At 50.9% G+C, this 27,966-nt stretch overlaps 1 protein-coding gene across 3 annotated transcripts; it reads right to left on the bottom strand.

Annotated features, from left to right (window-relative positions):
• Positions 1 to 18: 18 nt before the first annotated feature.
• Positions 19 to 27,152, bottom strand: AAAS (aladin WD repeat nucleoporin). Of its 3 annotated transcripts, XM_074935670.1 has the most exons (17): positions 27,138 to 27,152; positions 26,543 to 26,678; positions 21,904 to 22,031; positions 20,627 to 20,682; positions 18,906 to 18,997; positions 16,981 to 17,027; positions 14,918 to 15,016; positions 11,808 to 11,951; positions 11,343 to 11,463; positions 9,470 to 9,594; positions 8,701 to 8,761; positions 7,611 to 7,701; positions 6,768 to 6,861; positions 5,990 to 6,057; positions 3,846 to 3,927; positions 2,615 to 2,699; positions 20 to 1,961 (listed from the first exon to the last, which is right to left on the bottom strand). In XM_074935670.1, the coding sequence occupies exons 2-17, from the start codon at positions 26,663 to 26,665 to the stop codon at positions 1,815 to 1,817; spliced, it is 1,563 nt and encodes a 520-aa protein (XP_074791771.1). In that variant the 5' UTR covers positions 26,666 to 26,678; positions 27,138 to 27,152; the 3' UTR covers positions 20 to 1,814. The 3 variants fall into 3 exon arrangements, with proteins under 3 accessions (XP_074791772.1, XP_074791771.1, XP_074791770.1); XM_074935669.1 differs by lacking the exon at positions 27,138 to 27,152 and having other exon boundaries at positions 26,543 to 26,775; XM_074935671.1 differs by lacking the exons at positions 14,918 to 15,016; positions 27,138 to 27,152 and having other exon boundaries at positions 19 to 1,961; positions 26,543 to 26,775.
• Positions 27,153 to 27,966: the final 814 nt, after the last annotated feature.

The raw sequence follows: 27,966 nt of genomic DNA on the forward strand, positions 1-27,966 counted from the left end.
GTACAGGAGGCCACGAGACAGTAATTCAACCATAAATTCCTTTATTAATTCCAAAGGCCAAATGGTATTTTATACAATGGCTCTAAACATGCCTAAGCAGTCCCTACACCCAATACAGTAATGAAGTATTCATAAGCATGTGATCGGTATACTTACAAATAGGCCAGTCCTAGGGAAAACCATCTCATCCTGGCGTGCTTCAGTATGATCAGGTAGGGTCTGATAAAGACCCTTCAGCTAACTTGCTAGCTTTAGCAAAAACCAAGTTTGAAGCCGTTTATCCTTGGTACTTTCCTCCCTCCAAGGTCTTCCCTTATCTCCTCTCCCCTCCCCTCCTTGCTTACCAGCAGACCTGTGGGAAGGTTTGTGCTGGTTTCTTTTAAGACAGTTTTTCTTTGTCTTGTTACTGCAGCTCTTCATTAGTTACTTTTGGAACCATACATCCTTCCCACACTACAATACTAATTATTCTCACAGCCTTCTTCTACTTGTTGATTGTGGCCTTCTCCCTGCTAGCCACGAACTATAAAGCAAATAGGTCATTTTTTTAACCAAACTTTAATTCTTTTAATTTCAGAATTATCCCTACATACCACCTCTCCCTGTCACCCCTTATGAACTAGCCCTGGACATGCGAGACTCTGGCTTGGGGGCTGAGAATTCTCTCTCATGGGAACAGCTCTGTTACTTTTATGGAAGATGGACTGAGATTTTTCAGAGCTGCCTAGCAGATTTGGACACCTGGTTCCCATTAACAGGAACAGGGCACCCAAATCCAACATACAGAAAGGAAGCAATGTCACACGGGCAGGACTCTTAGGTTCCACTCCCACCTCTGACTGCGCAGAGTCACTCCCCCACTCCAGGCTCACGCTTGCCCACCTGTATGTAACATGACACCTATGGGAGAGTTGTCAGTATGAGGGATTTAACTCAGGATCTTTTAGATACCAAACTAGGAGCCTTCAGTGGCTGTACAGAAAGACCCAAGTGTGCTCAGACTGTGACTGACACCACTATGTAATCCAGACAGTAGAGGGGGCTGGAGATCCACACTGTATGCTTGGTTTAGCCCAATAGTGATAATACTGACCTGGCACAGAGGTGTCACTTGTTTCTAAAGCCCTCCAGCAGTGCCTAATAGGAACAGGCTCCCTAGCGCCAAGCAGGCCTGCCCCTTTCCCAGGTGTCACCGCACGCCTGCACCCACACAGCAGAACAGACATAAGCTGTAAACACTTGCCCCATTTGTGACCAAGTGCAGAACTGAGGCCAGGTGGCTGTAGATGAAAGGCACATGGAAGTGCTAGTTCTTTCAAAACCTGCCAGAGCAGCTCCCTGGGTTAAATAGCTCCAGGGCTCTGAGCCACCCCAGCGCAAATACCACTTAGCCTTTTACAGGCAGCCGTTTGGAGGCTGGGAGCCGAAAGTGCAGCCTTGAGCTGCTGTGGTTGCAAAGCAAGTGCCATTCAGGTCACATTGGGAAGTACAAGAGAACGGAAGGCAGAATGAAAGTGTGATCTTTAATCCGGACAGCACCAAGCGCTTTAAAAAGCGGGGCCTCATGCCCTGTGCTGGCTCCTTCAATCAAGTTTATACAGCAAACAAAACTGCTCCCCTTCCAGACTCGGGGCTCTCTTGACAAATTATAAAATCCATCAGTGTCCAGCATATGCTGCCACCCCAGCTGACCCCAGTGGATGTGCTGGGACCACCTCTCTCTTCCCAGTGAGGCTGGGGAGAAGTAACCATTACAGGGAGCGAGCACCGTGGCTACCCAGCAGCAGGGCGAAAGGAAACTCCTTATCCGCTCTTCACAGCTCCGAAAACAAGGGCTGCTCCCGCACGCTGGCACTGCTGCTGCTCAGGGCCACAACAGGACTGTGGCTGGGTCTGAAGCAGGGGAACTGGGCGCTCACAAAGAAAAACGGGATGTGGCTGATCCTCCCTGTAGACCAGCACTGGTTGGGGGGGGGGGGGGGAGGGAGAGAGAGAGAAACATGAGCACAGGACCTGCGCAACACACCCCAAATCCCAGCCAATTAGATCTCTGCTCTGCTGGAAATTAGACCCATGTCCCAATGCCAACAGAATCCAAGTTAAGAACAGCCATACTGGGTCAGACCAAAGGTCCATCTAGCCTAGTGTCCTGTCTTCCAACAGTGGCCAGTGCCAGGCGCTTCCGAGGGAATGAACAGAACAGGGTGATTTGAAGGATACATTCCCTGTCGTCCAGTCCCAGCTTCTGGCAGTTCGAGGCCTAGGGACACCCAGCGTATGGGGCTGTGTCAGGATAACAGCACCTCCCATTCTCAGTGCCAGCAGATCTCAAGGCCCGAGGCCCTCATGGGGTCTGGTAATGACTCCCCCCGTCCCTCCCCATTTCAATGCTAACAGATCTAGGTTAGGGTAACGGCACCCTCAAGCCCCATTCCCAGCAGCCACAGAGCTGTCCCCTCTGCTGAAGCCCTGTGGTTTCCTGCTCCTCCGTTGTGGAGGGACTGTGAGGGTGGGTGGCGGGGGGGGAGGAGGATTGTGTTTAGAAAGCCTCCAGCTTCAGAGTGTCTCAGCTGGGACCCCCCAAGGAGATCCCAAAAAACAAGGCTGCACTCACCACAGTCAAGAGGGCCCCTTTCTTAAAGCAGGGATGGAAAGCGATCAGCTGCGGCTGAGCCCCTGGCTCACCCTGCAGGAAGCCACTAGGGAAGAGAAAGGGGACACAGTGACTGCATGACCAATTGATCTCACTCACTCTCACATTCCTCCAGTGTTGGGCTGCGAGCAACAGGACCTGGGATCCCTTCCCACCCCTTCACACTGAGGGAGGCAGTTACACTGCCGTCAGACTATTACAAACTGTTAACACCACGCCAGCGAGGGGCAGCCGCCTCTGGGGTGGAGAGCAAACAGAGAGGGAGAAGGGACATTTGGACTTTAGAGCCTGGGGCAAATCCCCTTACCCCTGACCCTCGTGCAGTACTACGGGATCTTTAACATTGATGCGGCACGGACAGGATCTGGGGATTTGATGGTCTTGTCTGAAAGACCCATACCTGCACAGATGTGTCACGGTGCTCTGGGGCCTTAATGGGCTGTATGGATTGGTGTTGTGGAGTTGGGATTGTTACTCTTATGGGTGTCTCTCTTATTCCCTGTCTTGCAAGGAGGGTTTTTTGTTTGGATTTTTAAACAGGAACTCAGTGGAAGCCACCCTGCCAGCAGGAAAAAGGACCAGGATGGCAGGGATAGCTCCAACTGAGATGCAGCCACTTCTGGGGCACAACACCGCATACTAACATTTCCTTGAGCGTTTAGGGCAGGAACCACAGAATACAACATCCAATTAGGGGAAATTTAGGGCTTGATCCTGCACCGTGTCCTCAGTGATTAGTGCCAGAGGGTGCTCAGCACCACAAGGCAGAATGGAATTACACAAGCTTGAATTTGACCAGGACACCAGAGCCCACTCCCTGACTCTCACCCCAGATTCATGGATGTTTAAGGACTAGCCATTCAGGATCCCTGTTTCATGACTCACTTGAAAGACAGCACCCCGTGGGGACACAGTCCACCCTAGCACCACCTCTGGGTGTTAACTTAGTGCCGATTCAGAGGGAATGGCACCAAGAACCCAGCACCCTCTCCAGTATCACGCCAAGCTTGGATGCATCTTTCTAAAGGACATGACCTCACTCCAACAGAAGCTCTGGGCTTGACGCAGGAGTTATTGGGTGAAATTCTCTTAGGCCTGTGTTCTGCAGGTCAGACTAACTGCTCAAAATGGTCCTTCTGCTGCCTTTAATCTTATGGCGTTGAGGGCTACTCCTTAAGCCACCAGTACGCACCATGGCAAGAGTTCGAACACGGGGCTGTTGCGGGTACGAAACACAGCAACGATTGTCCTGCTTTCAGGGGTTTCAGGATTCCCTGCAAAGAGGAAAAAAGCAAGTGAACAGGACGTTAGCTATTTTTCAGACACAAGTGGTGCCCGGAAGCTGGTTTGAGGCCTTGGTAAATCGTTATTTGTCCGCAGGTCCCGGCAGGAATCTGGGGTGATTCTTTATTAATGAACTTCACATCACCTGTACCATTATCCGAAGTGATCGCTGTGGCGCGGACGCTAATCAGATCCCCTTTCTCTACATTGGATCAGAGCCAGAAAGCCTCACTTCCATCAGAACGTCATTGACCAGCGACTGGGACAAGCAATGCCTAGGGTGGGGTTTTCAACAGCACTTAAGTGATCAAAAGCCAGTGGGTCTCGTACTCTGTGTTAGGTACTGAAACAGTGAAATCCAAGAGTGGTTCTGGCCTAGGACTTGGGAGACCCGGGTTCAAGCCCTATTCTGCCACAAGCTTCCTGGATGACCTTGGCCAAGTCACTCGGTCTCTGTGCCTCATTTCCCTGCCCATAAAATGGGGATAATAGCCGCGCCCTTCCTCACAGGGGTGTTGTGAGAGTAAATACAGTAAAGATTGTGGGGTGCACAGATGCTATGGTAAGGGGGACCATCTACAGTACCTATCTGGCCCTCATTGTGGGGGTGCTCAGATAGTCTTTACCTATTTATCCAAGCCACAAGATGTTATCCCCACTGTACAGAGGGGGAACCATGACATGCTAGGTGACTTCCCCAAGGGAGTCTGCAGAGCAGGGAATTGAACCTGGGTTCCCTCAGTCTCAGGCTGGAGCTCTAACCATCCTCTTGCTCCACTTTTGAAAAATCCCACCTTAAGATGCCTACAACTGAAAGATTTTGGGGGGGGGGGGGGGGAAATAAGTGTTCCTCCTAGTTTATCAGTGGCTTTACTGTGTGCTTTGCACAGCACGCTGGAGAAGCCCATTTCCCCGTCACTTGTGGGGTCTTTCACAGGGCAACAGAGGAAAGAAGCATTTTTAATACAGAAGGTGGCTGATTCTCATTCTCATGGCTAAGGCCACTTGACACTGCTCAAGTGGTACAAAGGGGCATTCGAACAGATGGAAAGTGCCTTTAGGCCAAGGTGTGGGAAACTCCCCTGCCAGGCCAGCCTTTCGCCCTAGGCAGGAATGACACCAGTTTGTCCACATTGCTGACGGCCGCCTTTGGAGATGCACTAGCTCTCTGAGGGGGTTACTACAGCCATATCCCATTGGGTTCCTGCTCTCTGAATAACAAAGGTGACTCATTTACAACCAGGCTTTGAAGAGAATCCCAGCAGCCTCCCGCCTGCTGCTATAAAAATGCAGATTAGAGGATTGTTTTAAGTCTCTCAAGCATGCAATTTTATATGCTTAGATCCATGCAGGACACACCTGCTCTCACTCATGGGCCACTGTAGTAAGCTGGGGGTGGGGGGTGGGGGGGGGGGTGGCACAGCACAGGGTGCCAGTCATGGCTTGCCACTGTACCATGCATCCTGACCGGCCCTGATTTTGCAGCTACTCCTCTTCTCTTCGGCTGGGCTTCCTATGCAGCACACAGGACTTCTCTGCATGAGATCAGGGGACTGGATGGTTCAGTGGGTTGGGAATGGCCTCTAGATGGTAGGTCTAATGGCAGCAACAGAGCATTCCCCTGTTACCCCTCTGGTTATTGTTATACCAGATCAGAACCAGGGCCCCATCTGGGTGTTGTATGAACACGAAGGTCCTTGCTCCAGAGAGTTTACAGGCTCATCTGAAGAAGGAGGCTCATGCAGGTGAAGGCTGAGACCCAGTGGCAGGGTGGAACCCACCCTATTCCTTGCCTGGGGATTTGTGGGGCAGGAGTAGCTGTTTAATGCAGATGGGGAAGAGGCTATTCAGGCGAGGGTCGGTTCTGGAGTGAGAAGAGACTATCCACTGTTCTCAGCTGGAGCTAGCTGCACCTCCCTTCCCCTTCTGCATTATCTAGCTCCCACTCACTGTTTAACCTCACGCTGGGTGGGGGAACCAAGCTACACAAACCAAGGTCGCTTAGGAAAATCCCATTTGAGAGTGAGGGGGTTGAAGGGCTTAAGGTTTTACCTCTGATGAGAGCCGCAAGCCTCTCGCCCCTGGGGTCCCAGACCATGGAGTGCACTTCCCCTCCGATCCTGAAACCAACACACTGGGCATTAGAACTCCTCTTGCTGAGAGCAGCATCAGTGTGAGCTAGGCTCAGCTGCCAGGAACCCTGCCTGCCGCCTTGCTCGCTAGATGGGCTTGGAAGAAACCCACACCCCACACACACCGTTTCCTTAGCAAGCAAGCAAGCTAGCTCCGTTCCAAGCTGCCTTTTGCATCACAGAACTTCTATCCTATGGGGATAGAGTAGCATAACTGGGACACACATGTCTTCCACCCTTAGCCTTGGCTTGGGACCCCTTCGGATGAAGTCACATGTGACACAAGTCAGCTGAGCTCAGCTTAGTTTGTTTGCTACATGCAACCACCCTATACCTAGTTCTCCCACCTCAGGAATTACCCAGAACTGCAATCACCTAGGCTTGCTGCAGCCCCTGATGGGTGCAGAGATAAACATCTGGGAAGAGAGAAAAGGGCCTGCCAGTTTTACACCAGGCTCTGGGCAATGATATCGATCTGCCACTGAAATCATCCACAAAAGAAAGTGGGAGAGAAACGTCATGTAAGCACTGAGTGATGCCCCTGTACACCCCACACACAGATCTGAGTAACAAGCACAGGGGCTATGTTAAGGCATCAGCGCCTGCATCTTCTATTCAGGATCTGAATCTGAAGCACCGTCCCCTCACTCGGTCTTCCCACCGCAGCCCTGTAGCGGGGCCAGCTGCCCTGTCTTCACCTCTCCTCCCCATATGGCGTCTCGAAGGTGGTCTCGGACAGGTCTGCAACAATAGATGCCGTTTTCGACCCTCCAACTTGCCCTTGCATCTCGCCTGGAATAGAAGAGACCAAGACAGGTGAATTCTGCCACACAGCTAGTAGCTAAAGTTGCCGAGTCGTGTGCTGAGCAACGTGAATCAGTTTGTTGTTGCTGTGTTGGCCCCCCATGTCCTGACCAAATTCCACGATGGATCGTTCCGTTCTGCCTCCCTAAATTGCCCCTGCACTTCGGATTGGATGCAGGATTCTTCTCCGTTTCCTGGCCTAAGCCACTGTCTATGTTGCTGTGCACTGTTGAAAAGAATCCTTGCCCCACCCCAGAAGCAGCTGCATTGTGGTTTAGACTACAAAGGGGAGATTTTCACCATTTCAGAGAGGAATTAAGTGCCCAATTCCCACTGAAAGTCCATAACAGTTGGACAGTTAACTGCCCTTTGTACCTCTGAAAATCTCCCCCCAGTGGGCTAATGACCAGTAACTCAGAGCTCTTCGTGAATTTCACAATGCTTGTAGCTCTGTCCCGCCACTAGAGTGTGCCTAGGATACGTAGCACTACAGGATGTTATGGCACAATGGGCTGGATTAAGGAGCGGGAGAGGAAACAGAATGAAAGATGAGTCCAAACACTGGCTTTGGTTGGTGTGTTTCATAGTCAGCACCCAGGGTGTGCTCACCAGACCAGGAGGAAATTAACAAGATCACATAGGAGGAAGGCAAAGCTCTGGCTGGAAAGCGTCCGGGAGGCCAGTGTGGCTATGGGAATCAGACAACAATCTCCTCTTGGAAAGTTTAACATACTCACCACTGTACTCTGAGAAGGACAAGGAGTAAATGACCGACTCCCCCAGGACCGTAAAGAGCAATCGGCTGCCATCAGGGCTCCAGCACCCTGTCTGTGGGAAGGAAAGGGACGCGTTTAAAACCAGACCATGAGAACAACTTGCAACATGGTACCTTTTATCCTCAGAGTTGACTAGGGAGCTAGCCACACAGCTTCCCCTTAACGTTCCTGGAAGTCATGTGGCTAACTCAGCTTTTAAGGGCTCAACCCATATGGCATCATTTGCCCACCACGGAAACGCAGCCACCTCTGTATCTAACTCAGCAGCTGCTACACAGCACTGCTGTAACAACAGTTTAGGCTAGGGAGGGAAGGAGAATCCAGCAGCCAACTCGCACTGCAGGGGGAGTTTAGATAGGTATAGTGGAATTCAGCCAGGACCCCAGGGCTGATATCCCCTTTGGATCAGAATTGGGGTATTTGTGAGCACAGATCGAGGACTTCGTTTTACCCTCATGTAAGGAAAAGTCTCTCCACCCCAACACTGGAACAAGGGAAGACTCCATCACGTGACAGAAGTAAGTCTGTGGTGCTGGGGATGAAGCACTGGCCTTAGGCCGCAGTGATCCAGCTCAAGGTTCTTTCTGTGAATGCATTTTTAGCTGACTTAATGGAGCTTGACAGCTGGAAACAAGGAGAGGCAGCCATGTCCCCAGCAGGTTCTCCACAGACCTCTGGCAAGGGGTTGCCTGTTGCAGGGGGCTGGAGGTTGATGGGTCTTATCTGTGCTTATCCTACAGGATGGGAGTCTGCACAAAACAAAACAAAAACCCACTAACCCAATTTGGATCAAATTTCCAGTTTTGCATCAGGAAGGGCCCAGCCAATCTGGAGAACAAAGCAGAGAGCTAGTCTCACCCCGCAAGAGGGCGATGGTCAAGGCAGGGCGACTCACTGCATCTGCTCCTGTGTACCTGGTACGTAGCAGGGCAGTGATGGGGGAAGGATCTCACTGTTCAGCTGTTTGTCCGTTAACCTTCACAAAAACAATCCGCTCAGTGCTCTCCCCTTCACTAGTGCGGAATCAGGAACAACCCTCCACCCCACATACCTGGCAGTGCCCCTTGATGGTGGGCCACCTCTCGCACGTCCACATTTGAGCTTCCCACACCCTGGAAGAGACCATAGGATGAAGTGAATGAGAGCACAGACTCACTGTATTTCCAGCATCTCCATTTCAATTCTTGTGTTAGACCCAAGACCATAGAGAGACAAGGCTTAATCCAGTTCTGCTTCTCTGAGAGGGACCAAACAACTGCCATCAACAGGCAGACAACATGGTCTTCACAGACAATTGGGGCGTGTCAGCTCCCGGGTTCTGCCTCTGACTGACTAAGCCACAGAGCAGCTACTTCCTTGAGGAGTGTGAGACTTTGCTAAAGTTTGCAGAACATTTTGGAGCTCCTTGGATGATGGCAGGTGCTAGGCAAGGGGAAGACGTTACTGGCTGGGGAGGAGGGGAGGGACAGACCGACACAGCAAAGCCATGGGACTCCGAAGCCAGAAAACCTGCAGTGATGGAGGGCTCAGAGATGCTGTCACCCAGATATCACCTGCCTGCAGCAGAAGAGTGAAGAACTTCTCTGTTATCTTTCACCCCCACATCTCAAGGCACTTTACAGATGAAGTCTGACAACCCCCTCTGAGATGGGGTCCATAACATCCTCTCCATTTTACAGATCAAGATGCAGACATGCAGAGAAAGGAGGTGACTTGCCCCAGTCCAAAGGTGAGAAGAGACCCCAAGAGTCCTGACTCCCAGTCCCATGCTCTAACCACTAGACCATGCTCCCATGGGTCCCAGCAGTCCTCATCCTCACCTGAACACTGCTGAGGGTGTGGTCGCTAGCACCTTGCTGCCATCAGGTGACCAAGCAAGGTAAGTGACTCCACCCCCTCCAAACCACTGTAGCGGGACACAGTTTTCCGTGGACACATCCCACACCTAGAGAGGGAGAGAAGCGTGGGTGGGGGGGAAGGAGATGATGAGGGTAACATACTGGAAAAACAAATCTGTCTCCCTCCAACCCATACATAGCTGGGAGTTGGAAAGGATCTGTGCCCCTCTGCTCGCTGGTTCAGCTATCTTCCAGGCAGGCTCTTGCTATACCAGGAAGAGCATGACAGACACCAGCCACGGTTTTCAATATTAAGCCATCACAGCATCAGTAGAGGCCTCAGCCTTGCAGCACATCAAGGAGGGATTGGTTTCCCCCCGGTCAGAGCAGTACTTTAGTCCCTTTGGTCATGTCAGAGACCAGTTCCCACTCTGCAGCTCTCTACAACCTCTGGAAGTTGTGAATCGCACACAGTGGATTTGAGCATCAAGAATGAACTTGGCCTTCAGACACAAGCCCATAGGCACACAGCTTGCCCCATGCCTAAACTCAAGCATTCTGCCTCCAAACTACCCAGGTCCTGCTGGCCAGGAAGAAGCCGCAGAATCTAGAAATTGAACCTGGGGCTTCTTCACAGCAGCAGACAGGCTGCCCCAAGGCCAGGAGGTTTTGGCCCTAAAATTCTATCAGGGAGTCCAGATATCACTCACAGACAGAGCTAGCTTGAGCCAGGCGCACTCTTTGCCCAACACACCTCAATCCTTACCCATGGCCCCTTTGCTATTCCAGTCCTAAGCACCTCCCACACAAAGTGCTGCCAATGGCCCTTAACCCTGACCCACTGTCCTGCTATTCCCGTCAGGTTCCCTGCCCCCCATACCTTGCAGCAGCACTGCCAGTGCCCCTCATTCCTGACCTGGGCCCTAGAAAACTTGGTGACAGAGCTCATTCCCGATCTGCAGCTCCCTGCTGCTGCAGTGCGCGGTTTCTGAATAGAGGTGGCCGACTGCTGCAAAACTGAGCTGGGTGGAATCGAACCCAGGCCTGCAGCGACACTATCACCATCTGTGCCATCTTGGACTCGATCTCAGGGTCTTTATAAACAGAGGCCAGTCTAGAGCGGGGGAGCTCAGATTCTCAAAGCCCGGCCCTCATCTTAATACGGAGATTGTCTCCCGGGCACCTCTGGTCCAGGCGTGACTGCAAAGGCCCCCTCCCTTCCCGTTCTCCATGACACAGCATCCTTGTGGCAACTACATGGAAGAGTAAGATCAGGACCCAATTTAAATGTATTTTTAGCTGTCTTACTGGAGTTTGGCAGCTGGAAACTAGAAAGGCAGTGATGTCGCCAGCAGGCTTTCAAGAGACCTCTGGCAAGGGGTTGCCTGTGATGGCAGGAGACTGGACTTGAGGACCCAGGAGGTTCCTTCCAGTCCTCTGCAGCACACCAGCAGTATGAGGCTACCTTGAGCACCACTGGTCTAGGGAATAATGCTAATGTGACCTACATTAGTATCTATATAGATCCTTGTCCCCCTCTAGTGCCCGGGCCGTAGAGATGTGAGCCCACTACTGCCTCTTAGTTAGCGGAGTTGGATTTGTAGGTCAGGCGCTAGAAACCCAAGCTTTTAGACCCAGACGTCGCAGGTTCAAACCTTGGGGATGACCAACTAGACACACAGTTACTAGTGGAAACCCTTTGAAACAGTCACACGCATCTACTAGGGCATGTGGTTGAGAGTTCAGCAGGTCTTGCTGTTCCGTCCAGCACTGAGTGGTAGAGACACCCCAGCCACTCCCCACACTACAGGAGGACACAGGCGGAGAGAAACGTAGGAGGGCCCGCCTTACTCACAAGCATGGCAGTATCAACAGGCGAGGCCGAGAGCAGCATCTCTCCACTGGGGGCCCATGCCAGGCTGGTGACGGGACTGTGACCGGGGAAGGCAAGCACCTGGGCACAGCCAGAGGAAGGCCTGAAGGAGAGGAGAGAGAGAGACCTTGCTAGTAGGGGCCAAACTGCTATGACATGTTCCAGGGAGGCTGGCAGCAGCTGCTTATTTCCAGGGGACATGTAGCCACATCTGTCTGTGTCAGGTGGCTCGTTGATGGGTAGGTGGTGTTGATCCAAATGCCACTGAACTGGGCTTTTAATGACACATGCTGTTCTGCTTGCCCAAGTAATGGGTGTGCTATAACCACACTAGACACATAGGATTCTGGCCCTGGCTTTAGAGGCAGCCTCCTTGCCAGCAGAGAGATGCCAGCAACATGGGAAGAGACCACAGGGGCACGACCACGTCTCCAGGTGGCTGGTTACCTGGTGGAAAGGGAAGTAGGATCCAAGTGCCAAACCAAGACACAGCTCTGGCATGCCACAGCGAGGATGGATGCACACAGTGGCTTCCACGCCATCGAGGCCACATTCCTCTGCAGACGGTGTTTCAGGATGGGGACCGTCGCGCTGCAAGAGAGGAGAGAGGGGTGTGACATGGGAGACAAAGGCAGCATTCACAGCAGCAGCAAGGTAACCGGCACCTCTGGTATCTGCATCTGCCCAGTCATCAGCTCCAGATACTCTGCCTGGGTGGATGCCCGGGATGTGCATACAGCATAGTTCTATGAGACCTAACACAATCTTCTATTTCTATGGCACCTTTTGTCCTAAATGGAGAGGAAGGATTGCCTAGGGGTTAGGGCACCAGACTGGACTCTAGAGACATAGGTTCGATTCCCTGTTCTGACATAGCTTCCTGGGGGATCTTGGGCAAGACACTTGGTCTCTGTGCCTCCGTCAATAGGTGTAATAGCACTGCTCTGCCTCACAGGAGTTCTGAAGGTAAACATGTTGTAGATTATGAGGCACTCAGGTATTGCGGTAATGGGTATAACCAAAGAGAAAGAAATGATCCCAGAGCCCGCACACATACCACTGAAACATGGTCCCCCCTGGGGTGGGGGAGACACAGCAGCTGTGTCATAGCACTGCACACCAGCTCAGTGCAGGAGGTAGAGAATACCAGGGGGATTTGACCAGAACACACTGATTCTTGGGAAAAGTTCTAACTACTTGCGGCCAATTCACAGATCATCCAGGAGCGGTTTTATATCTACTCTGAAAGACAGCGCCCCCTAGCACCACGCCAGGTCACTACTGACTGAGCGCAGTACAGCTGTACTGAATCGCCAATCCCACTTCCAGCAAGATGTTGGGTTTTCTTTGGTGGAGTCCCCTGAAGTAATGACCAGGCCCTGACACTGCTAAGCCTGGAGGAACCTGACGAGATCACCACCCAGGGTGGCAGAGCTGCAACATTCAGAGGCTCAAGAGGACAGAGATGGCAGCGCACCTAGTTTGTTTAAGCGGCGTGCCCGGTGCTGCCTGCAGCCTAGTCCCAGCAGTTAATGGGTGTGATTTGGCACATGCTGGCAAGAAAGTCCAGCCGGGGGATGCAGCCTGTGGAGGGGAAAGCCGGCAGCATTTCAGAATGAGCTGGGAGAGTCTTCTTTTAAGGATGCCTTTACTTGCCAGCTGGGACCCACTTGGAGAGTGGGGAGACCTGCAGGAGAGACGAAATTCAATGGATGCCCAAGGGGAAAAAGCGAGAGACCTCCCCTAACTAAGCCTCTCGCAGGCCAGCGGGAGACAGTCTGAACCTGCTCTGCCTGCTGAGCCATCACATGGGAAGAGGGACAAACTCCAGGCAGCACATGAGACGAGAGCAATATTGCTTAGCCCAGCCACCTAGTGACGTGAATATGGATTTCTTAAGTGTTAACCTGAAGACGAATGGATCAGCCCTTACTGACAGCTGCTGCTTAGCTTGGCGAGGCGATAGATGCACTATTAACGATTCTGGCCCTTGGTCTAGAGGAGGCCTCCATGCCAGAGGAGCTATGCTGGCTTCAAGAGACTGCGGGAGCATACCTGCTCTCCAGGAAACATGGGGTCAGTGCTGGGCCCCAACACGCCCCTTCCACAGGTGCTCAGAGGAAAGGTTTGTATGAGGAGCTGGGAGAAGGACCCCCATGAGACATCCTCAGTAACAGGACTGGTCTGAACCCCAAGCTGGGGGGTGTTCTGCTCAGCCACTTATCTGATACTTTGGCTCCTGTCACTAACCCTCAAGGGCCAGGCCTTACTGACAGAGGACGTCACCCAGCTGCAGTGTCATTCCACCTTTCCCCACTATGCACAGCGAGTGCTGTTTTCCTTCAGATGGGATGGCCTGCATCAACAGAGGGGGGAACGGAGAGAAAACTGGAAGTAGGCTAGCAGCAGGATCTGGAGATTTTACTAAACGTCTGATAAGAACTTCTGCTACAGAGTGAGAAATTCTGGGAACACAAAAAGCCTGCCAAGAGCTGAAGACGAGTGTGTGATGGAAGGAGTGGCTAGCTCAGGGATCAGAGGTGGGTTACAGAGGGGAGGAGAGAGAAGAGGGGATGCAGAGTCTTTGGGACGTACTGGAGAAGCATTTGGAATGGTGGCATTTGGTGCCAAGAGACCCAGAGCTGAAGTGTTGCCTTCACTGGAACTGCCCTCACTGTCTTGGTGCTGAGGAACTACCCCAGGGCACCACCTTCTCTCCCTTAGCATCAGGGCAGGGCATAAGGGCTCTCGAGGCTGTGTAAGGAGGCTGGAGGCCTGAAGGCACTTGAGAGGGAGGAAGGGAACTTCCTAGCCTCATGCTCAGAACAAAGACACTGGCTGCAACCACCAAGGTCTTAACAGGCTTCAGTGCAGAAGGGCCTCGCACTGTCAGTGTAATTCTAGGAACCTGACCTGCTGAACTAGAGAAAGGTCTAACAACTGTGCTGCTACAGAGGTCCAAAACACAGGGCGCACACTCCCCTCTCGCTGAGGACATCAGTTTGCAGCTTCCATGGGGCCCACAATAATCTTGAAACCAACCTCAGTCTTCGTATGCACTAGCAAGAGCATGAGAGTCAGCTTAAAACCCTGAATCAAGGGTTCAGGAGCAGACGACAGTCCGTCTGGACACTGCGCGGAGCTGCAGACTTTATGCACGGGGACTCCTGCAGCAGGAAGGCTCAGAGCCTTGCCTCACGGTCCTGTGGGCGTGACCCTGCCAAGAGATATCTGACAAAGGCAGACTCAGACACAGCTCCAGATTCCTGTCCCTGCAAGGTATGGCAGGAAGGAAGGACTGGAGACAACTGGGGCTGCACCTCCCTTTCCCAAGCTTGGCCAGCAAAGCACTGCTTAGGCGGCCTCTGAGGAGTGTGTTTCCAGTAGCTTGTGGCTCAGGCTCCCAGACCCCAAGAACAAGGATCCATAGAGGTCTTTGTAGCAGCAACGGAGGTGTCCGTACCTCACTGCATGAGCCCTCGCCATCACACAAGCTTTGCAGCCTCAGTGGGTCTTTACTGTGCCAGTGGCAGTACGGGCAACCTGACACTCCTCACCTGTTTGTGTTGTAAACTCGGATGGAGTCGTCCAAAAGGGCCACTGCAAACTTGCTGGAATGAGGGTGCCAGGCAAAAGCCCGGATGGAGCAGCCAGCCCTGGAAAAACAATGAGCAAGAGAGAAGGGATCATACTGTGTTACACAGCCCCAAGGGTCTGACAGGCTGAGATGCAAAGCAGGATTGCCCGATAGTAAAGACAGTAAGGGATGGCTTAGAAAAGGCAAAGCATCAGGTTCAAAGACAGGTTCAAACCCCAGCAAGGATCTCCTCAAACTTTCATCCTTCCCGAGAGGAGTTACGTTTGAGAATTCAGTTTGTCTAAGATTGAGATTCTCAGATACTACTGAGTGGGGGCCAGATAAGTACCACCGACAGCATACACAGAGCTTGAGAGATGACAGGACGAAGAGTGCCATGTCAGATACAGCAATAACCTGGAGAATGCCTTTCTGAATCTGAGAGCTGGAACATCGAGGCCTGTATTCCGTCTCCAGCAGTGCCCAATTTGTACGAGTGGACTGTGCACAAAACTGAACAGGCCTGAAGAGAGACTCCCACAGGCTGCAAGTCTGATCTACTGGCTTCATGGACACAAGACGACTGTTGATTCCCCTTAGTCCTGCAAGGGGTGACACAGCCACAGGAGGGCGGGCTGGAGCCAAGTCCCACTTTCTCGTACCAGTGGTAGCAGAGAGAATCCAGGACAATACCAAGAGCCCAGGTGAAGCATGCAGCATTGACATTTAGAAAGTTCGCTCTCTGACTTGTAAAGGGAGTAAGGTGGATCCAGAAGCCCTTGGGAATAAACACAAGACTACAGGGTCTGTCTAACTTAGGCACTTTTCAGAGTCTGTGGTCCTGCCTGGCCCTCTGCTATCACAGAATATTAGAGTTGGAAGAGACCTCAGGAGGTCATCTAGTCCAACCCCTGCTCAAAGCAGGGCCAACCATGACTAAATCATCCCAGCCACGGCTTTGTCAAGCCAGGCCTTAAAAAGCTCTAAGGATGGAGGTTGCACCACCTCCCTAGGTAACCCATTCCAGTGCTTCACCACCCTCCTAGTGAAATAGTGTTTCCTCATATCCAACCTAGACCTCCCCCACTGCCACTTGAGACCATTACTCCTTGTTCTGTCATCTGCCACCACTGAGAACAGCCGAACTCCATTCTCTTTGGAACCCCCCCTTTAGGTAGTTGAAGGCTGCTATCAAATCCCCCCTCACTCTTCTCTTCTGCAGACTAAATAAGCCCAGTTCCCACAGCCCCTCCTCATAAGTCATGTGCCCCAGCCCCCTGATCATCTTCGCTGCCCTCCGCTGGACTCTATCCAATTATCAAATCCCTCCAGTTCCCAGAAAATATTTATTAGTTTAAAGGGAGAGAGGCTGGAACTGTGCCACCGACTGCGTGACCTTGGGCACATCACTCCACTTCTGGGCCTCACACATACCACAGGGATAACACCACGCAGGTGGCAGGAGGCTAGATTTAACATTTCCTGGGGTGCACAGCAACCAAGACTCCTGTTTGGTGCAGAAGTAGGATCAAATTGAAACCGAGAGAGAGTAACTCTACACAGGCATTGTGGCTCAGTGGCCAGAACACTGGGCTAGGACTCAGAAGACCTGGGTTCTAGTCCCACCACTGCTGAGTGACCTTGGGCAAGTCATTTCCTCCTTGATTTTTCCATCTGTAAAGTGGGCTAATGATCCTGATCTCCTACACAAAGCACTTGGAGATCCATGGATTAAAAGCATGGCTATGAGTTAGGTGATCATCTAAGGTCCTCATTGCTATAGTACCCAAGCAGCTCACCATCTTTCACGCAGTGCCATTAACCCCATTTTACAGATGGAGAACTGAGGCAGACAAAGTGACCTGCCCAAAGCAAAGCAGGGAGTCGAACTTGGGTCTCCCGAGTCTCAGGCAAAACCACTCATCACTGCACTATTCCTCCTCTCTGTAAACTGCAGGCACTTAGTCCCCGCCACGATGGGCACCCTTATAAAAGCCCAGCTAGGTACACACACGTTGCAGAGCCTCAACGTGCAGAACTTACCAGTCCACCGCCTGGGAGAACTCCGCAATCATGTCTTCGCTGCATAGCTTAAGGACAGATGAAAAAAGAATTAACACATCAGTGGCAGATCTGGCAAACCGCACAGAGAAGACAGCAGCTGCCTGCGGAGTGGGTATCGGAGCCACAAGAAGTTGATGTGAGTTACAGTTATCAGTTAAGTGGTTTTCACGTCTCACACACCTTATATACACCCTCAACAGTTCCTCTGGAATATTCTGCCATATTTAACCCTTGCTTTTCAGTACCCGGTTGTTCTCCTTCCCCAGAAAGAACATTCAGAGACCATGTCTACACTGCAATTGGGAGATATGACTGCAGCACATAGACACATGAGTAACAGCAGCAGTACATGGGGCTAGCTCCTGCAATCACCCCTGCTGCTGCAGCTTCACTACTATTGTTACTCAAGCTAGTTTTGAACTAGCTAGCCACACTACATTTGCTGCAGTCACATTTCCTGAGTGCAGTGTAGGCAGACTTGGAGTGCCCAGGCAAGCCAGCATTAGAGCAATACATTATGGCTTGGATTTGCAGAGGGGCATCCACTGATTTGCAACAAGGTTGAGTGCCTAACTCCCTTAGATCCCTTTGGAAATCCCAGCCACTATCAACAAGAAGATTTTAACTGGCTTGAGTTTTAAAAATGGCAACTTACTATTAATTATTTTATTATAGTAGTCAGCTGAATTTGGGGTTCTATTATGGAAATACACAATCCCTACTCTAAATAACTTGCAATCTAAATAGACAAAGGGGTGGGGGAACAGAGGCACGGGGTGGATCGGTGACTTGGCCAAGCAGGTCAGTGAGAGCCAGGAACAGAACCCTGCTCGCCCAGTCCCAGTCCAGTACTCTATTCACTGCATCACTCTGCTTCTCAACTTGCAGATCCTGCTCAATTACTTTGAGGTCACCCCACATTTGTACTCGGTGCTGAATTTGGACATGTGAACTTGGACGTGACACCCTTTGTAAATACACACACCTTAGGCCAAAATGCCAGTTACCAGACTGATTCTGCCTGAGGTATTTGCCACCCTCTGAGTGGCAGGATGTCTGCATCGATTGGTCTTTGATCAGTTATGATCACTGTCCCCTTGCAATGAATTCAGGGATTGGGGACTCCTGAGTTTTCTGTGTGTCGAGGGGATCCTGAAGGCAGCTGTGGCCTAGTGGACTGGGCTGAGAATCAGGCAACCTGTGTTCTTATTCCCACTGACTCACAAAGCTTCATAGGCACAAGCTACTTGCCCTCTCTCTGCTTCAGTTTCCCCATCTATAATGATACCAACCCACCTAAGTGAAAAGCGCTGCAAGTTCAAAGCATTATTTTTAACGGGGCAAGGAGACCAGCTTCCTTGATGCCTGTATTGTGATGCCTCTCATGCTGCTGGAAGGCAACGGGATGGACTCAGTCCACAAATGGACATGAGGCCACTAGTTTAATTGCAATACAATAGGATGAACATTTATATTCCTGCCCAGCTGGTCCAATGTTACACCGTGTTAGAGCCTGAGCTTCAGAGTCAGGGAAACACACAGACCCTCCACCCCCTTGTAGTGCACAAGCAGCTAACATCACAAGATGTGCCACATCTGCCAGCATTTCCACGACACTCAGGACTTGTCTACATTTAAACGCTGCAGCAGCACAGCTGCTCCAGTGAATACACTACCTACACCAGCGGGAGGGGCTCTCCTGTCTGCATAGGTACTCCACCTTCCCAAGAGGAGGTAGCTAGGTTGACCGGGTCTACACCGACGGTGAGGTCAGTTTAACTGCGTCGCTCAGGGGTGTGGATTTTTCACACCCCATGAGCAACACAGTTATACCAAGGTAATTTCCTAGTGCAGACCAGGCCCCAGTAATAGTTAGGGACAGATTCATTCTTCACAGCACTCACTGACAAATGGGGAAACAGGGAGCCGTGGAGAGAGGAGACCCAGTGGTACAGAGCCAAAGTCCAGCGTGATCCTGTTTTCATCCACTGGAGATCTAGAAGGAAAGAGAGGGATATAAGAATGGGAAGGAAAAGAGAAGAGGGTCGTCAATCCTTCTGGAATTGTGATTTTCCAAGACAGAAGTGAAAAAGGATGCACAGACTAGAGTTAACCTGGAAACTTAAGGACTGTCATGAGTATTGTCTGCATCTCATGGACCATTATCAGATTTAATAAATAATCCCATCTATTTCTGTAGCTCTGGCCTTGCCCAAAGGATCCCAAAGTGCCATGGAAATGCATACACCTCGGGGTGAAAGGCAGCAACCAGCAGTGAGGGGGCACAGGCCAAACTTTCGCAACGGACAGTGTGGGAAACCCCAGTGAAGTGCTATGAGTCCGCTGAAATCAGATGGGAATTGTGGAGAGTGAGGTGCACGGAAAGTGATTTATTGATTTAAAAAAACTGAAAGACGGCAAATTTAAAAGTGACAATCAGAATCAGAAAGGAGATGTTACTTGTGAGTGGGGGACAGCATGTGGAACACTCTGCCACAATATGTCACTGAGGCTGACAGCTGGCAAGATTCAAAGACGGATTAGAGGTTTCTACAAATAACCACCAGAGTTACAATAGTAAGGACTGAAAACAGCACCACCAAAGCCCAGGTGTTTTGACAGAGATCTAAACCCTCCTACTTCAGGGATTAAGCCAACTTCTACCTAGTAGGAGTCAGGAAGAAACTTTCCCTGAGGGGCAAGGTATCCCATAGAGGATTTCTTGCACCTCTGTCTGAAGCATCTGGTCTTGGCCTCTGTTGGGAACAAGATACAGAACTAGGACCACCATTGGACTAACCAGCAAGGCAATCTCTAGGTTATTTACTCAGCTATTCCAGGGAATGGCAGGGGAGCAATTCCTACACAGAGCTTATTTGGGATCCTTCAGAGTGGGAAACACTATGGTGTTCTATGGCTGTGGATGTGCATTTGAAAGCAACATGCCACCTGTAGGTTATAGGCTCAGCATGTAACTCTGCAAATGTGATTTTAAACACAACAGTAACCAGACATCATTAGCCTAGTGTCCCTGGGAGCAGCACTGAGCTAGCATGATCCAGCAGCACCCCCCCAGAGACAGCATCAGACAGGACGTGTCTGTACCACGGTCTCCCACTGCTCTCTCATTATGGGTTGGGTTGTTATTTCAGGTTCCGTGCAGTGGATGATACTGGTTGGGTTTTATTTCCCCTCTGTGAAATAAGCAGATAGGTTTTGCTTTAAGCTTTTGTTGCGGTGGCAGCAGCAGCTCCCTCTATGTCCTACAGTGACTTCAGGCACTGACGGAGAGGAAAGGACGGAGTGGCAGCTTTAATCTCATATTAAGCTTCAGCTGTTTCAGAAGAAGTCAACCCAATCCCCACAAACTCCAGCTGACCTGCTCAGCACTACAACCCTTTCCTCACTAACTCACGTAACCGAGAGAGGAGCCACAGGGAGGTGGGGAGGGATAGGACACAGAAAGGGGTCCAGAGTATGCGGGGGGGGGGAAGCAGCAGAGTCCCAGGTGACAGGGACTAAAGGGACTGGAGGGATCAAGGCATGAAAAGATTTAAGAGACAGCTACCTAATTCCTTCACAACATGTAGCCAGGGCTGCTCTCTTAACCCACAGTCAGACTCACCTGCCTCCTCCGCATTTGCTATCTCGTTAAGCACCCCACACATTCCCACATCGCGCCTGTGGACAGAAAACTCTGTGAGTCTCCTACATATCACAAGGCTACAGTTTTAAGCTAGACAGCAGGGGTGGGGAGTAGCTCTTCCCCCAGCAATGCAGGTCACTAGCATGGGATGTGGGAGATTCAGGTTCAATTCCCTGCTACACCACACACTTCCCACGTGGCTGTGGGCAAATCACTTAGTCTCTCTGTGCCTCAGTTCCCCATCTGTGCAATGGAGATAACAGCACTGCCCTGCCTCACTTGGGGGAGTAGAGAGAGAGATAAATCCCTTAAAACCTGTGAGGCACGCAGATACTACAGTAACATACCTCATATAAACAGTCCATCCCTACTGAGGTACCCTCTCCGTAGCCACGTGAGTAGGTAAGCAAGACGCTCTGGCATGAAGAACTGGACACAGTATCCAGGAGCCAGACTCTAAACAGGGCCTCAAGTTGTTTTCAGAGCTGCCCGCAATCTCCCTGCGACCCCACCTTGTTCGCTCTGCTTCACCTTACTGCAACTCCTCCCTCAACAAAAGCCACCAACTCTGACTTCCTCCTTTCAACTGCTGGTTCTCTCCCACCAACCTGGTCCAATATCCAATACCCCCAACCCCTTTGCTTCTCAGCTGTTGGAAATTGTCAGTTTATACCAGGCAAACCTGCTACCTGACTTGCTTATGACCTGCTTTCCAGCTGCACAGAGCTGCCTGTTAACCTCAGGACAAAAAAAATGACCAACCTCATTTCCCAGTTTCCAAGTGTCATGCACCCACCCTTGGAAATTGCAGAAGAGTCTAGGGTTAAGAACCCCTTCCCATCTCAAGCAGCACTGTACCTGCCCTTAGGACAGTCCAGGCTTTTCTTCCACTGATTGCAAACGAGAGCTGAAAGGAGAATTTCAGCATGGGCTTGGTCAGGCTAGCAGAGCTATAGAAGGCCAGCATAGGGAACTGAAATGAGACACCATTTTAATTCCGAATGCCAGCCAGCACAATCAGGGTTATCTGAGGAACAGTCACCTCTCAGTCTCCAACATCCCAACCCCAGATTATTAATTATTATCATCTGTGTTACGGCAGTGCCTACGGCGACCCACTCAAAGATCAGGGACTCACTGTGCTAAGCACTGTACAAATATTTAAAGAGATGGTTCCTGCCCCAAAAAGCTTGCAGTCTTAGTAAGCAACAGCTGCCTCCTTGCTTTCTGTTCAGAGCATGCACACACTCGCTCACCATGCATTGAGACATCTCTTCCAGAGGGTCTCCTGGTGGTGGATGAAGGCGGGTTTTGTGCTATGCTCCAGCCGGCTGTGAGCTTTCAGAGTTTCCTTGGGAATGGTTAGGACAGGCAGATCAGCCAACTGCAAGTACAAAAACCAACAGTCAATCAAACAGACTCTAGTGAAATGGCTTGATCTGAGGACCAATGGCTGAGGGGTTTGGGAACAGGACACGGAACCAATCACTTCCAAGCCACCATTTCCAAACAGCAGCTGAAAGCTGCTACCACTCTCCAATCATTGGGCAACTTGCACGTAACAAGCTGGCAGATGTCAGTGCAGGTCAAGGGTCTGTAAGCTCCAGGGAATATGCCTTCTCACAGGTCTGCAAGGCATTTAGCACATTGTGGCCATTATGCAAAAGAGTAAATATTTATGATCACAAAACCCACCAGCCAAGTGACCCCTCTTGTGGGCAACCTCAGCAAAGACACCAAGGGCTGATTGGAAATAGAAATAAGAGGCTGGTTCAGATCAGGGCTGAGGCACATTGGCAGGGGCAGCATAGAGGGAATGCTTGCCATGTTGTGCCCGACTGTATCTGTTCTGTGCGTAAACAAAGCACCTGCCAGACATTCTAAATTCACGTTGTGAAAAAGCAGCACCTACACGTGAGGAAGGAGGAAAGAGGTTGAATCTTATTTGTATTGGAATCCCAGTTATTAATCAAGACCCCACTGCGTTCATACAAACACAGAACAAAAAGATGGGGCTTATCCTCTAAGTAATGAGCAACTTGAGCTGAAGGATATATTCTCAACTTGATGTAACCAATATGCTAGGAGAACATATTAACAATGTGAGCGCTAGCTGATCACAACTCATGCATTAGAAACCAGCTTCCATTGCCAGCTAAGCAGCACCATAATTATAGCTACAGGTGGGGAAATAAGCAATTGGGAGGCAACTGACTATATTCCTGAAAAGGAGAAGGTCACATAGGGAAGGAAACAGAAAGAAACTGGGCCAGGAGGCACAGCGGCTGCTACAAATTGTCAAAATGTTAATTAAAAAAAGGTTTTGAAGTTTTTTGTTTTTTTTTTGGGGGGGGGGGGGGGGGTGAATTTGGTGCTAGATGGAAAGTGCCAGAAGCCAAAGTCTCCCTCACCTTCAAGTATCAAGAAAGCAGGCTGAGGACCTGCACTGAGGGACAAGGACCCACTCTGCTAGATAATTTGTGAACACAGAACAAAGAGACAGTCCCTGCCCCCAAAGCTTAAAATCCAAGTATAAGGAAAGCAACAAAGGTGGACACAAAAAGATGGATGTGGCAGTACAAGGAAATAGTGACACAATACGGTTCTGAGGGTTTAAGATTGGCAGTTCCCTCTTCCATGCATCAAAATCCTTCAGGGACAACGATGCCTTCTGTTCATGGGTTAAAGTAGGGGGGACCTGGGAGAAAGCACAGATGCCCCTCTGCTACGACCAGAGGGGCAAGCCCCGTCCCTCCATGGCTTGAATAAGCAGCGCTCCCCCAGGCTGCTCCCCTTCTTCTTGGCTGGTGTGGCGAGTGCTCCCTGCTGTTCCAATCTACTTAAACCCCGGCTTGTGCATGAGGCTGCAAAGCTCTGCTGGGTTATAGTCCTGCTCCACCAGAAAACAGCGACAAGCTCTCCTGGTGAAAGAGGCCAGGCCGTCCATTGGTCTGGAGCAGCAGATGGGTTCAGTCCACTGGTCTCCTTCTGGTTCACCTGCCCCTGGGGAGAGCAAGCCCATCCCAGAGGGACAGAATCTCCAAGAAGCAGCTCGTGAAACCTGTGCAGGAGGCCAGCCCTGGAAGAGGAGGAGACAAAACATTCCGGGGTACAAAATATATCGGAAGGACAGAACAGGTCGGGGGGGGTGGGGGTGTATGTGAAAGAAAATGTAGAATCAAATGAAATAAAAATCATAAATGAATCCACATGTTCCATAGAATCTCTGTGGATAGTAATTCCACCTGACCAGGTCAGTGATAACGATGATGAAATGCTAAGGGAGATTAGAGAGGCTATCAAAATAAAAAACTCAGTAATAGCGGGGGATTTCAATTATCCCCATATTGACTGGGTACATGTCACCTCAGGATGAAATGCAGAGATGAAATTTCTCAATACTTTAAACAACTGCTTCTTGGAGCAGCTGGTACAGGAACCCACAAGGGGAGAGGCAACTCTCGATCTAGTCCTGAGTGAAGCGCAGGATCTAGTCCAAGAGGTAACTATAACAGGACCGCTTGGAAATAGTGACCATAATATAACAACATTTAACATTCCTGTGGAGGGCAGAACACCTCAACAGCCCAACACTGTAGCATTTAATTTCAGAAAGGGGAACTATGCAAAAATGAGGAGGTTAGTTAAACAGAAATGAAAAGGTACAGTGACCAGAGTGAAATCCCTGCAAGCTACATGGACACTTTTCAAAGACACCATAATAGAGGCTCAACTTAAATGTATACCCCAAATTAAAAAACACAGTAAAAGAACTAAAAAAGAGCCACCGTGGCTTAACAACCATGTAAAAAAAGCAGTGAGAGATAAAAAGGCATCTTTTAAAAAGTGGAAGTCAAATCCTAGTGAGGTAAATAGAAAGGAGCATAAACACTGCCAAATTAAATGTAATAAGAAAAGCCAAAAAGGAGTCTGAAGAACAGCTAGCCAAAAACTCAAAAGGTACTCAAATGTTTTTTTAAGTACATCAGAAGCAGGAAGCCTGCTAAACAACCAGTGGGGCCACTGGAAAAGCGAGACACTTAAAAGATGATAAAATCATTGTGGAGAAACTAAATGAATTCGTTGCTTCAGTCTTCATGGCTGAGGATGTTAGGGAGATTCCCAAACCTGAAACGTCTTTTGTAGGTGACAAATCTGAGGAATTGTTACAGATTGAAGTGTCACTAGAGGAGGTTTTGGAATTAATTGAGAAACTTAACAGTAACAAGTCACTGGGACCAGATGGCATTCACCCAAGAGTTCTGAAAGAACTCAAATGTGAAATTGCAGAACTATGGTTTGTAACCTGTCCTTTAAATCAGCTACTGTACCCAGTGACTGGAAGATAGCTAATGTAATGCCAATATTTAAGAAGGGCTCTAGAGGTGATCCTAGCAATTACAGACCGGTAAGTCTAACGTCAGTACCAGGCAAATTAGTTGAGACAATAGTAAAGAATAAAATTGTCAGACACATAGAAGAACATAAATTGTTGCACAAAAGTCCACATGGTTTCTGTAAAGGGAGATCATGTCTTACTAATCTATTAGGGTTCTTTGAGAGGGTCAACAAACATGGGGACAAGGGGGATCCAGTGGACATAGTGTCTTTAGATTTCCAGAAAACCTTTGACTAGGTCCCCCACCAAAGGCTCTTATGTAAATTAAGTTGTCATGGGATAAGAGGGAAGATCCTTTCATGGATTGAGAACTGGTTAAAAGACAGGGAACAAAGGGTAAATTTTCAGAATGGAGGGGGTAACTAGTGCTGTTCCCCAAGGGTCAATCCTAGGACCAATCCTATTCAATTTATTCATAAATGATCTGGAGAAAGGGGTAAACAGTGAGGTGACAAAGTTTGCAGATGATACTAAACTGCTCAAGATAGTTAAGACCAAAGCAGACTGTGAAGAACTTCAAAAAGATCTCACAAAACTAAGTGATTGGGCAACAAAATGGCAAATGAAATTTAATGTGGATAAATATAAAGTAATGCACATTGGAAAAAATAACCCCAACTATACATACATACGGGGGCTAATTTAGCTACAACTAATCAGGAGAAAGATCTTGGAGTCATCGTGGATATTTCTCTGAAGACATCCACACAGTGTGCAGCGGCAGTCAAAAAAGCAAACGGGATGTTAGGAATCACTAAAATGGGATAGAGAATAAGACGGAGAATATCTTATTGCCCTTCTATAAATCCATGGTACGCCCACATCTTGAATACTGTGTACAGATGTGGTCCCCTCATCTCAAAAAAGATATACTGGCATTAGAAAAGGTTCAGAAAAGGACAACTAAAATGATTAGGGGTTTGGAACGGGTCCCATATAAGGGGAGATTAAAGAGGCTAGGACTTTTCACCTTGGAAAAGAGGAGACTAAGGGGGGATATGATAGAGGTCTATAAAATCACGGGTGGTGTGGAGAAAGTGAACAAGGAAAAGTTATTTACTTGTTCCCATAATAGAAGAACTAGGGGCCACCAAATGAAATTAATGGGTAGCAGGTTTAAAACAAATAAAAGGAAGTTCTTCTTCACACAGCGCACAGTCAACCTGTGGAACTCCTTGCCTAAGGAGGTTGTGAAGGCTAGGACTATAACAGGGTTTAAAAGAGAACTGGATAAATTCATGGAGGTTACGTCCATTAATGGCTATTAGCCAGGATGGGTAAGGAATGGTGTCCCTAGCCTCTGTTTGTCAGAGGGTGGAGATGGATGGCAGGAGAGAGATCACTAGACCATTACCTGTTAAGTTCACTCCCTCTAGGGCACCTGGCATTGGCCACTGTCGGTAGACAGGATACTGGGCTGGATGGACCTTTGGTCTGACCCAGTGTGGCCGTTCTTATGAGACCCCAGCTGGCCCCCTCGGTCGGGCAGCACTTGCCTGGTCTTGGAAAGCGAGCGGGAGCGTCTCATAGACGTGGCCGGAGACCAGCGCGTTGTTAAATTCGTACAGGGTGACATCTCCGGGGGCAGGCGGGGGCGGGAACAGCGCCAGGGAGCACATCCTGCTGCAGGCCCTGGGGAGAAGGCAGGGCCGGGTCAGAGACGGGCGTGCAGCCCCTCGTCGGGGGGTCCCATTCAAGCCCATCGCCCTCCACCCTGCCCCGGGGCCCCCCTCCCACCGCAGGCCCGGGGGAGCCCCTGCCCCAGGGCCCCACACTCAGCACCCCGCCTCTCCCTACCCCGCCCACGGACAAGGGAACACGTGCCCCCAAGGGGTCCCATTCGCCTCCCCCGTCCCACCACAGGCCCGGGGGGAGACCGTGGCCCCAGGGCCCCACTCAACACCCCCCCCACCCTCGCCGGGGCTGGGCAGAGCCAGGGGCCCCCAGGCTCCCCCTCCCCGTGGGCCCGCAGAGAGGGACGCGCCCCCCGGCCGGGCCTGGGGGAAAAGGCCGCGCTGGAGCAGGGAGCCCCGGCCCCTGGGGGAGGCCGCAGCCCCCGCGCCGGCCCCTCAGCCGTTACCAGGCACCAACCCCTGCTTTTCCCGGGCCCGGTTCAGAGCCCGACGGAAGCCGACTCAGGACACGCCGCTCGGCCCGCGCTCGCCCCCTAGCGGCGCCTCCCGGCAGCTCGCTGGGGCCGGGTGGGAGTGGGGAGAAGCACATGAGAGAGCCGCGGCCCGGCAATTAAAGGGGCCGCGACCGCATTTCGGCCTGAGCCTCCAGCTCCCCGCTGCTGCCCCCACCCTCCCCAGCCCGCCCGCCCCTAACCAACTCTGCGGCCTTCCTGCCTCTTCCTCCATCCCCCTCCCCCCTTCCCTCTCCCCCTCCATTTCCCCATGTCCCCCTCCATCCCCTACTCCATCTCTCTAGCTTCCCTCCACCCCTGGCCCCCCAAACAGGCGACGTGGGGTGCAGGAGTAGGGGGGAGCTAATACCTGGGGGGCTCTGAGAGGGGTTCCCACAACCCCCCCCCATGGCTCCCAGTTATTCACTCCCCCAGGTGCCCCTCGATCATGCCCCCCTCACCACCCGCTTTTGAAAAACAACATAAGGGCCGTGAGCATGCAAACACCCCCCACCCCCCACGTGGGGCAGCCGGGGCTGTAGGGTCTCACTCTCAGCTCCACCCTGTGCTCTTCACAGCTTTCTGGAGCGGAGGCGCTTAGGCAGCTCGGCGGATGCAGAGGCCTGATTCCCACTCTGCGGTTCTGGAAATCCCGGCCTTAATTCCCCAAATTGTCAGATGCTGTGAAACCCGGGAAGACGCAGTGTTACGGCCAGGGCGAGGCGCTGTAAAGGCATAGAGCGAAGAGTCAGTCCCGGCCCCAAAGCGCTTGCAATCTCTCTGTTAATGGTTGCC

Source organism: Natator depressus, chromosome 20, assembly GCF_965152275.1.
Source record: "Natator depressus isolate rNatDep1 chromosome 20, rNatDep2.hap1, whole genome shotgun sequence".
In the NCBI taxonomy this organism is placed as follows: domain Eukaryota; kingdom Metazoa; phylum Chordata; order Testudines; family Cheloniidae; genus Natator; species Natator depressus.